This window comes from Macaca mulatta, chromosome 8 (assembly GCF_049350105.2).
Source record: "Macaca mulatta isolate MMU2019108-1 chromosome 8, T2T-MMU8v2.0, whole genome shotgun sequence".
NCBI classification, from domain to species: domain Eukaryota; kingdom Metazoa; phylum Chordata; class Mammalia; order Primates; family Cercopithecidae; genus Macaca; species Macaca mulatta.
The window spans coordinates 126,026,225-126,038,375 of NC_133413.1; the positions used below are offsets into that span (position 1 = coordinate 126,026,225).

A 12,151-nucleotide genomic window follows, 5' to 3' on the forward strand; every position below is an offset into this window, starting at 1 on the left:
CTTCTTAGACACTGCCCCCAAAATGGAAAAGTTATACAGAAAGTAAGTAAAAATCCTGCAGCTTACACATTTTTGCACTGAGAAGGTAAATCCTTACTCCAGAAACCAAAATATTAGACCCCAAACAGTGTGGAGGGAAGAGGGGTAGGAGGTGGAAAAAAAGAAAAAAGTGATGATCAAGCAGGGCAGAATAAACCAGAGGAAGCATGCTTGGTCTCAGCATAATTTTCTTTAGCATCCTAAAATCAACGACATCACGCAGCCTATGATCTCTGCTTACTCTTCTGAAAACCATTCAGAGGATTTTCAAAACGGAAGAAATCTAGTTGTGCTTCCAAATGCCAAATGAACTAACAGGACCTTCCACTCCTGAAGGAAAACAGCACAGTAGCGCACCAGAAGCTAGAGAAGGCTTTTTGTCACGCAAAGCCGGAACTGATGAGTGTGACCCCAATGGGGTTTATCTAAAATTCCCAAGTACAACAGGCGAAGGGGTCAAAGTTTTCTATGTCAGAGATATATAAATAAAGCCATATGCAGCAACCATTCCTTATGTTATCATGGATTATACAGTATCCTAGTCCCCCTTCTGTTCAGATATATATACATCTCTCTTTTAAAGAAGGAACTGAAAATGGGAAAAATTAAAAGGAGGGAAACCTGCTAACACTAAAATCTACCCCCAGTTCTCCAGCTCTAATCATTATTGCTCTCATTTTTAAAATGTTAGTATTGCCAAGGACACACTGAATTGTTCAGAGAGTGAGAAGAACATGTATGTGCATAATTACGTGCTAACAGTGATATACTGAATTATTCTGGGAGTAAAAAGTATGTGATGTACATAAATGTACACAAATACATGTAACACTAAATACAAATATGCATAACATTAAATGTACACAAATATGTGTAACACTGAATACAAATATGCATAACACTAAAAAGCTGAATGTTAGACACAGTGAAGATGCAAGATCGTGTACACATATTTACACATAAAATGTGTACATTATTACTTTTACCAATGACCTAAAATCGTCTTACTGACAGCTTTCTTAAAGCTTATTAAAGTAAAAAGAAAAAGTAAAATGTGTTATAAATAATTAGGGCATTCCTTCAAAAGCACAAGTTTTCTTAAACACGGGACTTTAAAAACAGACTAAGCAGTGATGGGATAGAGTAAAATAGTTTATTATAATTGAGGTTTAGATGACAGTGGGTTTCTTACAGTAATTTACCACATCATACATCCAAAGAATGTAATTCAAATGCATTATAAATACAAAGGAGAAACATCTCTTAGTGTTTGTTTATAAGTTACAGAAAATAGTATTTCAAATTTTTCAATCCTTGAATGTGTAACTGCTTACACTAACTACTTGAAGATAAATTATTTTCTAAAACTTCCCTAAGTTTGCAGAACTGAGGAGGAAATTTTGCAATAATCTTCTAAAAAGGTATACTTCCAATATTAATTTAAAGACAGCTTAACATCAATCGTATTTTTTAATTTATAATTTAAATACAATTACTCATACAAAAATTCAGCAGCCGAATACAGGCAAAACGTATCATTTTAAAAGCTCTCAAAGGTATATCAAAAAATAATTGAGAAAAAATTATTAATCATACAACAAAGAGATGAATACGTATTGAAAAATTTAGTAATATGGGCCTTGATTAAAATTAATATATATATGACCTGTCTTAACTTGGCATCAAAAAGCAAAGCAAAAACAAATGCAAAACTTTCTTTTAGGAACTTTTATATGTTCAGGAGCTACTTAATAGGATTGAGAGAAAATGGGCTGATGTATTTATTTCTACATCTTGCAAAGCTAAAGATGATATGCAGATAATGACATCACAAAGTAGGCACAAGCAGAATTTGGTTTTTAATTTGTTTTGTCTATCATGGTCTCATTTCAGAACCAAAATTACAATTAAATTAACCCTCAAATAGGTGTTGGGATGCATTAAGTAATTAAAATGGGCATTACAAAGACTAAAGTCATTTCAAAAAATATGTAATATGTTAAAATTCCATGTAGTGCCTGTAACGTAAAACATTCTATGCAAGTGAGATTATAGCTATCCTGCACGTACATGTACACACTTAGTTAATATGAAGCCACAAATTCATATGTTGCACTTGTGCATAGCTCAGAGAGAAAAAGCTAAAACTAGATTAGTAACGCTTGATCCCTTTGTACATGAAGTGTATCATGTAATAGAGAAATTAGATTCCACAAACTAACTTCTGCCATATATTTTTACACTATTTATAAACGTATCTGATCTTCCATATGATACATAGAGAAACTGAAATAGCAATCCACATTGTATTGTAGAATCTAATCAGGAAGCACATGTTATATTATTAATGTTTATTGATTTGTAAGCTTTATACATTCTGTCCAAATTCTACAAGTAAAAACAGCTCTGAAATCCTTTTGATCTTTCTTTTTCTACAGCTAAGGTATTTTTAGTGTTTAAATAGCAGTTGATGTCGTATCTATTGTCTTATACAGTACTGGATTCATTCCTGGTTACTATAATACTCAATTTAATAACTAATAATATTAATGCTTTTTTTCAAGCTTGGGACATATACAGCAGATAATATAAATATGTTTACTATTTTTTATGATACTATACTACTCACTATCATGAATACAAAGTAATTAACAGATAAGGCTATTATTAATGCAAACAAGAGAACCATGCTTCCCTCAAAAAGAAAAAAAAGAAATGGAACATAAACTATAAATACTCATATATTTCCTTCTAACACTATCTAGTATAGAAGACAAATAGCTAACAATAAATTATCTGTTTATTCATGTTAAATAAATTTAATATGTACATTAACTTCTGACTTACTTAAAAGTATATGGAATATTTTCCAGAGCCTATTTTGACTGTGTCAATTACCCTAGATACCAAAGTTGTTGTATTGTGTTGCTTGATGAAATAGGACATAGAGCAACCCTCAAAACCAGTATTACAAGCCTGGCAAATAGCATCACATTTGGGTGACGCACAGAATCCATCACCCTAGGGAAAAACGCATTGGGTCATAGTACAGAGTCTTTACATGTTCCATATTATTTCCACATAACGTTTTGAGATGATAGAATTGTAAACTATAAAGTGGTAGCCCATAAAATGATATACTCACAAACAGTCCGGTCCCTTAACTGCTCCTCTCAACAGAAATGAGACTTAAAAAATGATCTCAGAAGCATTTCTTAAAATGCGCTGAAAGGTGGCATTTTCATTTATAATTTTTTTCATTAAAAAAAATTCCTTAGTAAATTCAGAGCAGATATAAGTATTATCATAACAATTGATTCATTATGTTTAAACTCCATACTCATTTCAAACTTTTAGACTTCACAATGTAGGTCATGTTAACTCCTTAAAAGATTCACGTTTCAAGTACAGAGTTAATAGTTAGCATTCTAAATTCCACCATCAAACCGTGTCTGAGTATTATCTGTCTACATACATTCCATATATAAAACACACCTATAATAGCATGCACATATAATGGCAATAATTCAAACACAGCAAAGCTATCGTGAGTACTTCAAACATTTGCAGGCAATTACACTGCTAGAACTCCTCTCATATTATAGGTATTCTATGACTAGCTACTAAAAAGTTACACAAATCAAAATGTGTTACCTTTGTTCAAATAATACTGCTGTTCATTATACGACAGAAAATGTCATCCTTAATCTCTCGGGAACCAAGATAGTGGTGGATTCTTGGAGCAGAAGTAGTGCAGAATGGTTTGAGGCAAAACCGAAACATATTGTTTAAGTAAACCTTAAGGGGAGGGGAGCATATGCGCAATTGATGGATTTTTTTTTTTTTTTGGTATCATCTTCCACAAAGCCTCCCACCAACCCCTCCCCACCACTTACCAGTAAACAATCTGCTGATATTAAGGGACTACGACTCTTAACACCTCCCTTTGCCTTCTTTCCTTCTTGTTAAACTTGATTGCTTTTCCCTCAGTTTTGTAGTAACAAACAATATTCATTAAATAAAAATTTATTAACAGATGCAGCCATAACATGAAATATATATTTGAAAACTTTGTAATAAAATGAACCTAGATTTACTCCAAGAAACTTTCACTATGCTGATGTGAACAACATATACATTAAGTTCCTTAAGTTTTTCCAAACAAATCTTTAAAGGAGCCATGAGCAAAAGAGGAATGCCTATGATTTGAACTAGAGTCTGTAACTCTCGCAAGAAAAACCGAGAAGCCTATCAAGTAAATCAAAACTGTCAAATTTCTAAGCAGAGAACACTTCAATATCCCAAATATGCGGAATGCTTTTTATAGTCATAAATGCCTTAAGGACTAAACTCTTCCTTGTGTGACAATTTTCACTATATATATAATTCCTTAAATGTGCTCTAGGTAAGGAAGGAAAAAAAAAATCAGGAACAATTTGGGTTAAAAGCAAAGTCCACGACAAGTAACCATAAGATTTAAACCTCAGGAACAATTCACCAAAGAAAAGTTGAGACAGTACTTAGTTGTGACCCACCGAATGGGGCAGAGGGCCCCATTTCTGGGTGGCGTGTCTTTCTCCAAGGAAGGGAACACTAGCACAAATCTTTTTGCCCCCTAAAAATATTTTCCTACTCGCCAGCTTCTGAAGTTGCCCTGATGTCAATCAACATCACCTAGATGTCTCTTAACTGGTGAAAGTTGTTTGCCTGTGCAAAGTCAGAAAGAAAGACATGACTATTTATATTTTTTTAAAAAAAGGAAACTATAAATACTGTTTGATAAATAGGGTTAAAAAAATCATCTAAAATTGTAAGAAAAAAAGAGCGGCCTGTAGAAACGCACTGACCCTTAAAATTAATGTTTTCAATCTAAAAATGCATTTTTGTAAAGTTTCATCTATTTTCCTTCCTCTGCACATAAAAATGATTAATGTCACATTTAAACTTCCACATTTTAGGCTCTTGCTAACAGGTGTCACATTCTTTATATAAACATATTCTTTGACCTGTGGCCATTGATAACCTTATTTAATTAATCTCCATTGAAACAAAAACAAATGGTTTTTTTTTTTTCCAAATAAGAAAGAAAGAATGCAACGCAAATACCCACTCTCCCCAAAACCCAAAAACTGTTTAAGTTACGGTAACCTGAAATGCACCAGCCATCACAAAGAGCAATTGGAGAAATCCAGCAGTGCTCAGCAGGAAAGATTTTTAATAACAGATTGAAAAACAAGAATAAAAATAACTGCATCAACAGAGCCTTTCTTCCTCAGGCCACAAGCCCGTTCTTACTTGAACTTTTTTTTTTTTTTTAAATGGCATTTTGGCCACTAAAACCAATCCAGAACATTATTAAAAGTTAAAAGCTACCAATTACTTCTGTCTGTTCTTTTAAAGCAAAGTTTGGCATTACGTCAGTTGGTTTAAAGAAAACAAGAAAGAGAGAGAGAAAGAGTAGGAGAGACTAAGTTTCCTGCTTGTATAAACTAAACCACCAGGGAAGGTGTCTAGCCACTTGTAAAGTATTTACTGCAGGTTTTTAAAAGCTAGAAACATTTTAAAAATTAAAAGTTTTCTGTTATTATTTTTAGTGAAACACACTTAAGAACGACAAGTGTATCCTTAATGTCTTCTTCGGGGTGTCTTAATGTTATGTTTGTATTTCAGTTATAACTTGGAATCAGAAAATGATTTCAAATGATGCTCCAAATTTGAAGTACATAGATAATTTCACCTTTATTTTTGCTATTTTTTGGATTTGTGCTCTTGGAAAAGGAAAAAAAAAAAAAATGTGGGATAGCAAAAAGTAAACCGCTACAATAATAGCTGCTATATGCTGCAGGGACCAGTCGAGTTTCCTCACCTAACTAATGCTTAACAATAAAATGGTTTTCACCTGTAGATCCTACTGCAACTTCAGAGATTCCTGAAGCTCAAAGATCTCTTTCTAACCAAAGTCAACTTCTACATTATTATGTCCATCAGAAAACCAAACTAAAGGCCAAATTCAGTTCTCAGGAACAGGAGAAACACTGAGCGCTGTGACAGCTCAAAAAGTGATCATAATAATAAAATTGAAGATATTATTTATAAATGTCATATATAATTAATAGAATATTTTATACAAACAAATGACTTTGGCCCTACTTACATTGGAGGATAAATTTTGAAAAGTGGTTATATCCTCTGCAGCACTGTTTACTATTGAACAATGGTATAAAACAAGATTTGGTATTTTACCATATTTACTTTAATCCACTGGTTACAGCTTTCCGGAGACAAATTATTTTTAAAATTACACTAAAACAAACCTCTACGTAATTTTTTAATGTAAATAATTGCAAAGTATGTTAGTCTTTTCCACACACGACAAGTACTCTTAAACAATTAGATTAAATGTCTACTTGGCAAAGGCTAGAAGAGCATCTTTATAGTATATCTAAGGGGGACTCAAAAATTCCATAAATCATAACTATGATAGTAACAAAGAATTTACTTATTTCTGTATAATAACAAAAGATAAATGTCACTTTCACAGAGAAGCCATCACAGTAAAACCAAGTCTACGTATGCTGTCATTAATTTCCCAAAACTTCAACAAATGGTAAATAAGGATGATAAATGAGTACACAAGACTCAGAATTAGTTATCAATGGTATTAGCAGTTATCATCAGCAAAAGAGGGAGAAAAAGAAACCTATTACCTGAAAGCTTGACCTAGCAAGGATGAACAACAAAATACGAGCCCATAAAACTTGCCTGTTTTTATCAAATTGATTGTAACTTGTGAGCTGCAATATTTGGGACAGAACTGTCTGAGTTTATAGTTTTCTCTGCCTGCTAAAAACAGATGCAGACTACCACACTAGCTGTCCTGCGGAAACTAAATTAAGGAAAGGCAAATACCAAGTGGAAAGTTGTCAGCCTGTTGAATGAATGGCTTCATTTTACACACTAGAGAAATCTTAATAAGAATATGTTTTAATGTAAGCCAGTCATTTTATTTTAAGTTCATCACTTCTTACAAAAATAATCATTCCTTTAAATCAATTATAGACACCTGCCCCTAACTTTCTTAAAGTCTATTTTGTTTTACACACAATAGCACAGTGTTGTTACATTATCGTTGCTATCAAAAGAAGAACTGAAGTTAAAATATAATTATTTTAAAATATTTGTGTTATGAAAAACATTTAAAGGTCAGTTATCAGTATTTATTCCAATTTCAAATTTGAAATAAAGTTCCAGTTCAAAAACAATTTGCTGCAAGTCCTCTGAAAACTTTCAGTAATGTTTATTTACAACAAAGAAGGTAAGACAAGAGTTTATAAAAAACATATACTCTTTGGTTGCTTTCTTCATAAAAATGTACAGATCATTAATCACATATTGTAGGTTGTATATCTGTACACACATACACATATACATCTAATAATAGTAGTGATAATAGTACCGTCACTGAAATACTTAACCGTAAAAGCTGCTTTTCTACAGATGCATCCATTTCCCTGTTTTAAAGGTTTTCCTTATGAATAAAGATTTCCGTATAGGAAGAGACCTATATGATGTAAATCAGAATAAACTCAGGAGTGGTAGGTGACTTAAACAATACTGAAAATACGGTAGTAGTATGTGTAACTCATTTAGGATTAGCACACTGATTCGGATCCTAAACTGGTTTTCAAACACGTATGCAGAAAATGTTATAAAATCATTTAAAATATTAGTCATTGAAATGCTAAGTTCTAAATTCAGTTGAGACTTCACAGCTATTATGACACTTTTCTCCTTACCTTCAATGTTATCTTTAATAGACAAAGGACAAAACCTAAATAGTAGCACAGACCCTCACAGCATCTAGAATTCAAAGGAGTGACAAGCATTGTGTTAATAACTTGCTACTTTCCACCACTTATTTGAAAAGTGTTAGACTAGCTATTATGTATGTAAAAGCAGTATACACATATATATCCTAACATATAACATACATAGCAGGAAGCCATAAACATCAGCTCACCGGTGGTAAATAACACTTTGCCAACAGAGCACTGATGAAGCTTCAGAAGGCCTCACATTTAGAGAAATCAAGTTACAATGTTGGCATTAAGACTCTATTTCCCCCTCAGGAGTTTTATTTTCACATTATTAACATCCAGAAATAATCGTCAAACTTTAGGATGTTACTAGCTAGCCCTGTATATTAAATTGAATCTAGAGATGTTTTTATCCAAAGGTGTAGCTTTAAAAGGAAGTTATGAAATCCAAGGAGAGAGAAACTCTAAGAATATGTTTGACTTGTTAAGATTAAGCACATCATTAATAAACTTTCACTTAAAGGTAAAAAAAAAAAAAAAATCCTCAAAATGTTGGTATCATTTCCAGACTGTCCTGTCAGCATCATAACTTACAGGAAACGCTTCATCTTCCCATACAAACCCTGTATTTATTCACAACCCTGGCATACTTGGGGAAAGAGAAAAAAAAAGCCCACACGATTTTAGATTCTGTTTGCTTTTATACGTTAACTGGTGGAATATCTGAGAGAGCCTTCTAAGCAAATGAGCGGCATGTAAAACTTCACAACAGTGACTTCAGAAACTTTCATTCTCATTTTGTCCACGTCAAGAACTGGCTGCCCGCATGACTTTCCTTTGCTGTCCCTTGCATTTTTAACTCTGGCAGCCTTTCCTAAATGATCAACTTTTTCTAAAACCAGCAGGAAAGTAACATGATGCCAGCAAGATCCATAGGTTTTAGCTTCAGAGCTGGAGGACTTTGAAGAATTGTTGGAAGGTTCCTATTTTATTTTTGCTTTGAACAATCAAGTTTTAGCCAACAACCAGGCCCGGAGTTATCATTTCTTTGTAATTTTGTCTCAGGCCCTATCTCTATTTTTCTTTTGTACTTATTATCTCTCCCAGACCCTTTCCTGTTCACCTGGTGTGTTTACAAAAGTTCAGTGAATCTACAAAAGTTCAATGAATAGGCCTAACTTGTCTCAGATTTAACTTCTCCGCTGAGCTTCTCACTTACCTCGCTTAAACTCTAGCCGTGATTTTCCAAAATGGGATAAGAATGAATATTCTATCATAATTTAGATTCACCATTAAGATCCATGGCTTACTCAAAAAACTTTCAAAGCATCAAATATGAGGCCTAAAAAGATAGAGGGAAGTAAAGCCCGTCCTAAAATTTAATAAGTCCAAGATTCCCTCTGAAACCCACCAGTCCTTCTCACCCTCTAACTTAAATTGCTTTAGAGTCCTGGGGCCATAAAACAGTTACTGACTTCCCTGGGGAAGGGGGAAACAACACCATCTCAGACAGGTACTAACAAAAAAGCTTTCCCAGCCACAAAAACAGCTTTGCACTTCAAACAGCTCCCACCGCCGCCTCACCCTCAAATTATTCATGGGGTCCTATAATCCTGGAGTTATTTGGAGGGACAGCGATGTTTGCCTTGGCCTTTCAAAGATGCGTTTCTCTAGATCCCAAACAGGAACTAGACAGAAAGCAAAGCGTCTGTCCGCCTGGATGTCCCACCGCTGTCAGGCATTTAATCACCGGCCAGTGTCCCCTGACCCGCGCGACACATGGCGCATCAACCGCATCGCAGAGGAAGTCTGCCCCTTCCTCAGTCCCTAAGGAAGCGCCCGGGCTGCAAGGCCCTGCCACATGGTACGGACAGGGCACAGACCCCTCGGCCAAGCTGTCCTGAGCCGCTCTGAGGCGGGTGCACCAAGGGATGCGACACCCGCCTTCTCCAGAGCCCAGCTGGGCCTTTAAGGGAAAAAAGTTTGAAGCCTGTATTTGCAAACTCTTCAAAGCCAAAGGCAGTCCTGTGCTGTTTTCCCACTTCGGGGACCACACGGAGGTCCCTCTCTGAGACCCTCCCGACCCTCCCTAGTTCGCCCAACTTACTACTCTGCATGCTGGTGCCTAGTCTGCGCCCCGCTTGTCACGAGCCCCCAGAAAACTTGCAGTGGCGGCGGCGGCGGCGGCCCCTCGGGTCCAACCACCTCCAGCTCCTCCGCTGCGCCCGGTAGGAGAGAATTAAAATCAGCCAGAAAGAGACAGCGAGGGGGAGTGGGGCTGCGAGGGGGAGGGGGCACCGGCCTGAAACTTCTTTTTTTGGCAAATGGGGATTTGTTTTTCCTCCTCCCCGGCGGCTGAACTTGACCCTGCTGACTCCAGGGGCTACTGCAGTTTGAAGTCGCTGGTTTCCAAGGCTCAGATGCCTTAGACCCACCAAAAGGAGGAGAGGAAGGGGTGAAAAGGGAGCAGAAGAGAAGAAAGAAAGAAAGAAATCACACGCTCAAAAAGGAAGAAAGAAAATGCATGTGAAACCCGAGAAGCCTGCGCTTGGCTTTCTGCACACTCTCCCTCTGCCTTTTTTTTTTTTTTTTTTTTTTTTTTTTTTTTTTTTTCAAAGAAAGTCACTTTTAATTCCCAGGGCTCCCCGCTCGCGATCGCCCACATTTTGCGCACACACGAGCGGGCGCTGCACTCGCGTCGCGGCGCCCCGGGCCCGGTCGAGGGGAGCCCGCGCCCCCCGCGTCCCCCGCGGCCCCCGGCCCCGCGGCCCGCCCGGGCCTCCCCTCCTTACCTGTTGATTAATCGTCAAGAACACCCTCGGCAGCCCGAAAGATGGTGGCGCGGCGGCCAAAGCCATGAACCGTCTTCTGTTGTTTGCAGAGTTGATCTTGGATTATTGCGGGGGGGAGAGAAAAAGGTCTTTCCTGCCTCCCCCCCTTTCACTCCCCCACCCTTATTTAAAAAAAAGAGAGAGAGAGAGAGAGAGGGAGAGAGAGAGAGAGAAAGAGAGAGAGAAAGAGAAAGGAAATAGAGCAAGGATGTGCCCGGTGCCGGGTGGGAGAGGGGAGGGGGTGTTGTTTTTTGTTTAAAAAAAAAAAAAAAGAAAGAAAGAAATAGGAAGGCGAGAGAGCAATCGAGAGGACGCGAGGTCTGAAGAAACCAGCAGCACCAAAAAAGAGGACGCTAGAGATTGCAGTGAGATCGGGTCTTTATCAGAAATGTTATCGCTTGTCAGGACCTCAGTCTCCGCGCATTACGTCAGTTTCAAGACACCAACACTATTAATATCAAAGGAGCCTTCGCGGAGGAAAGCGCCACCCCAGACCGAGCTCCCTTAAAGAGACAGCGCGCGTCCCCGCGCCGCCGCCGCCGCCCCGCCCGGCTCCGAGCACCCGCCGCCGCCGCCCGCCGGGACCGGCCCCGGCCGCGGCGAGCCGGCTGCGCGAGAACTTCGCCCGAGTCGGAGCGCCGCAAATGAGAGCGGCGCGGTGCAGGGACCCGGCTACCTTCCCGCCCCGCCTCTCCCCCCTCCTCCCTCCCCCACCTCCCGTCTGTGAACGTGCGGGCTGGAAAAGGAGGAAAAATCCAAACGCGTTAGGAATAATGTGATAAAGACGAGGACTTACCTTGGGGGAGTGGGGGGCAGGTGGGGGGCAGTGCGTGGCCGCCAAACCGACGTTCCCCAGACACTCAGAGATGCTAACAGAAACAATCTAAAGAACTCTCAAAGTCCTTTTACCTTTTCTGTTGTTACTTTCCCTTCTGTCTCTCAATTAAACGACGCAGGATGTGTGTGTGCGTGTGCGCCCCCTCCCCCGCCCTTTATCTGTGGCAAGAAGTCTCAGGACACCTAGTTGGTGATCAGGATTCCCCATGCTTTTCATGGCAAGAAGGCTTGAGGAGAACAACTTGAACTCTATCCTGAGTTGGAGAAGTGCGGACTGAGGTTGCTATGGTTTTCTGAGCTAAAGAGAAGCCAGAAACTCAATGGGTGCTTCAAGGGGGTACCACAAAATAGACAAAATGGGAACATTATTCAAATGCTGCAAGATTAATACATGCAGTTTGGGGTTTTAGTAGCAGATAAGGAACTCTGAATTAAGCGTGACATTCTTTTTTACCTACTTTACATTACCATATACTCTCATTGTTAAGAGAAATTGTGTCAACATAAAGTTCAATGGATTGAGCTTTTTTTTTTCTTTTTCTTTTTCTTTTTTTTTTTTTTTTTTGACTTCTAAAGATCAACAATGCATAAAACATTACCATGACAGGATTCAAAGTATAGTAGGTG

At 37.9% G+C, this 12,151-nt stretch overlaps 1 protein-coding gene across 4 annotated transcripts in view; it reads right to left on the reverse strand.

Moving 5' to 3' along the window:
* The window catches only part of TRPS1 (transcriptional repressor GATA binding 1), a 258,490-nt gene extending 247,376 nt beyond the window's left edge, over positions 1–11,114 (reverse strand). For 3 of the 4 annotated variants that reach the window (XM_015145904.3, XM_015145903.3, XM_015145902.3), the window contains exon 1: positions 10,649–11,114. Coding sequence is in view for 1 of the 4 variants with exons in the window: in XM_077942862.1 (XP_077798988.1) it covers positions 9,964–9,973 (10 nt within the window). In the remaining 3 variants the exon portion in view is untranslated. Of the gene's footprint in view, positions 1–9,963; positions 10,104–10,648 lie in introns of those variants that run through there. The other variant, XM_077942862.1, reaches the window with a different exon arrangement.
* Positions 11,115–12,151: the final 1,037 nt, after the last annotated feature.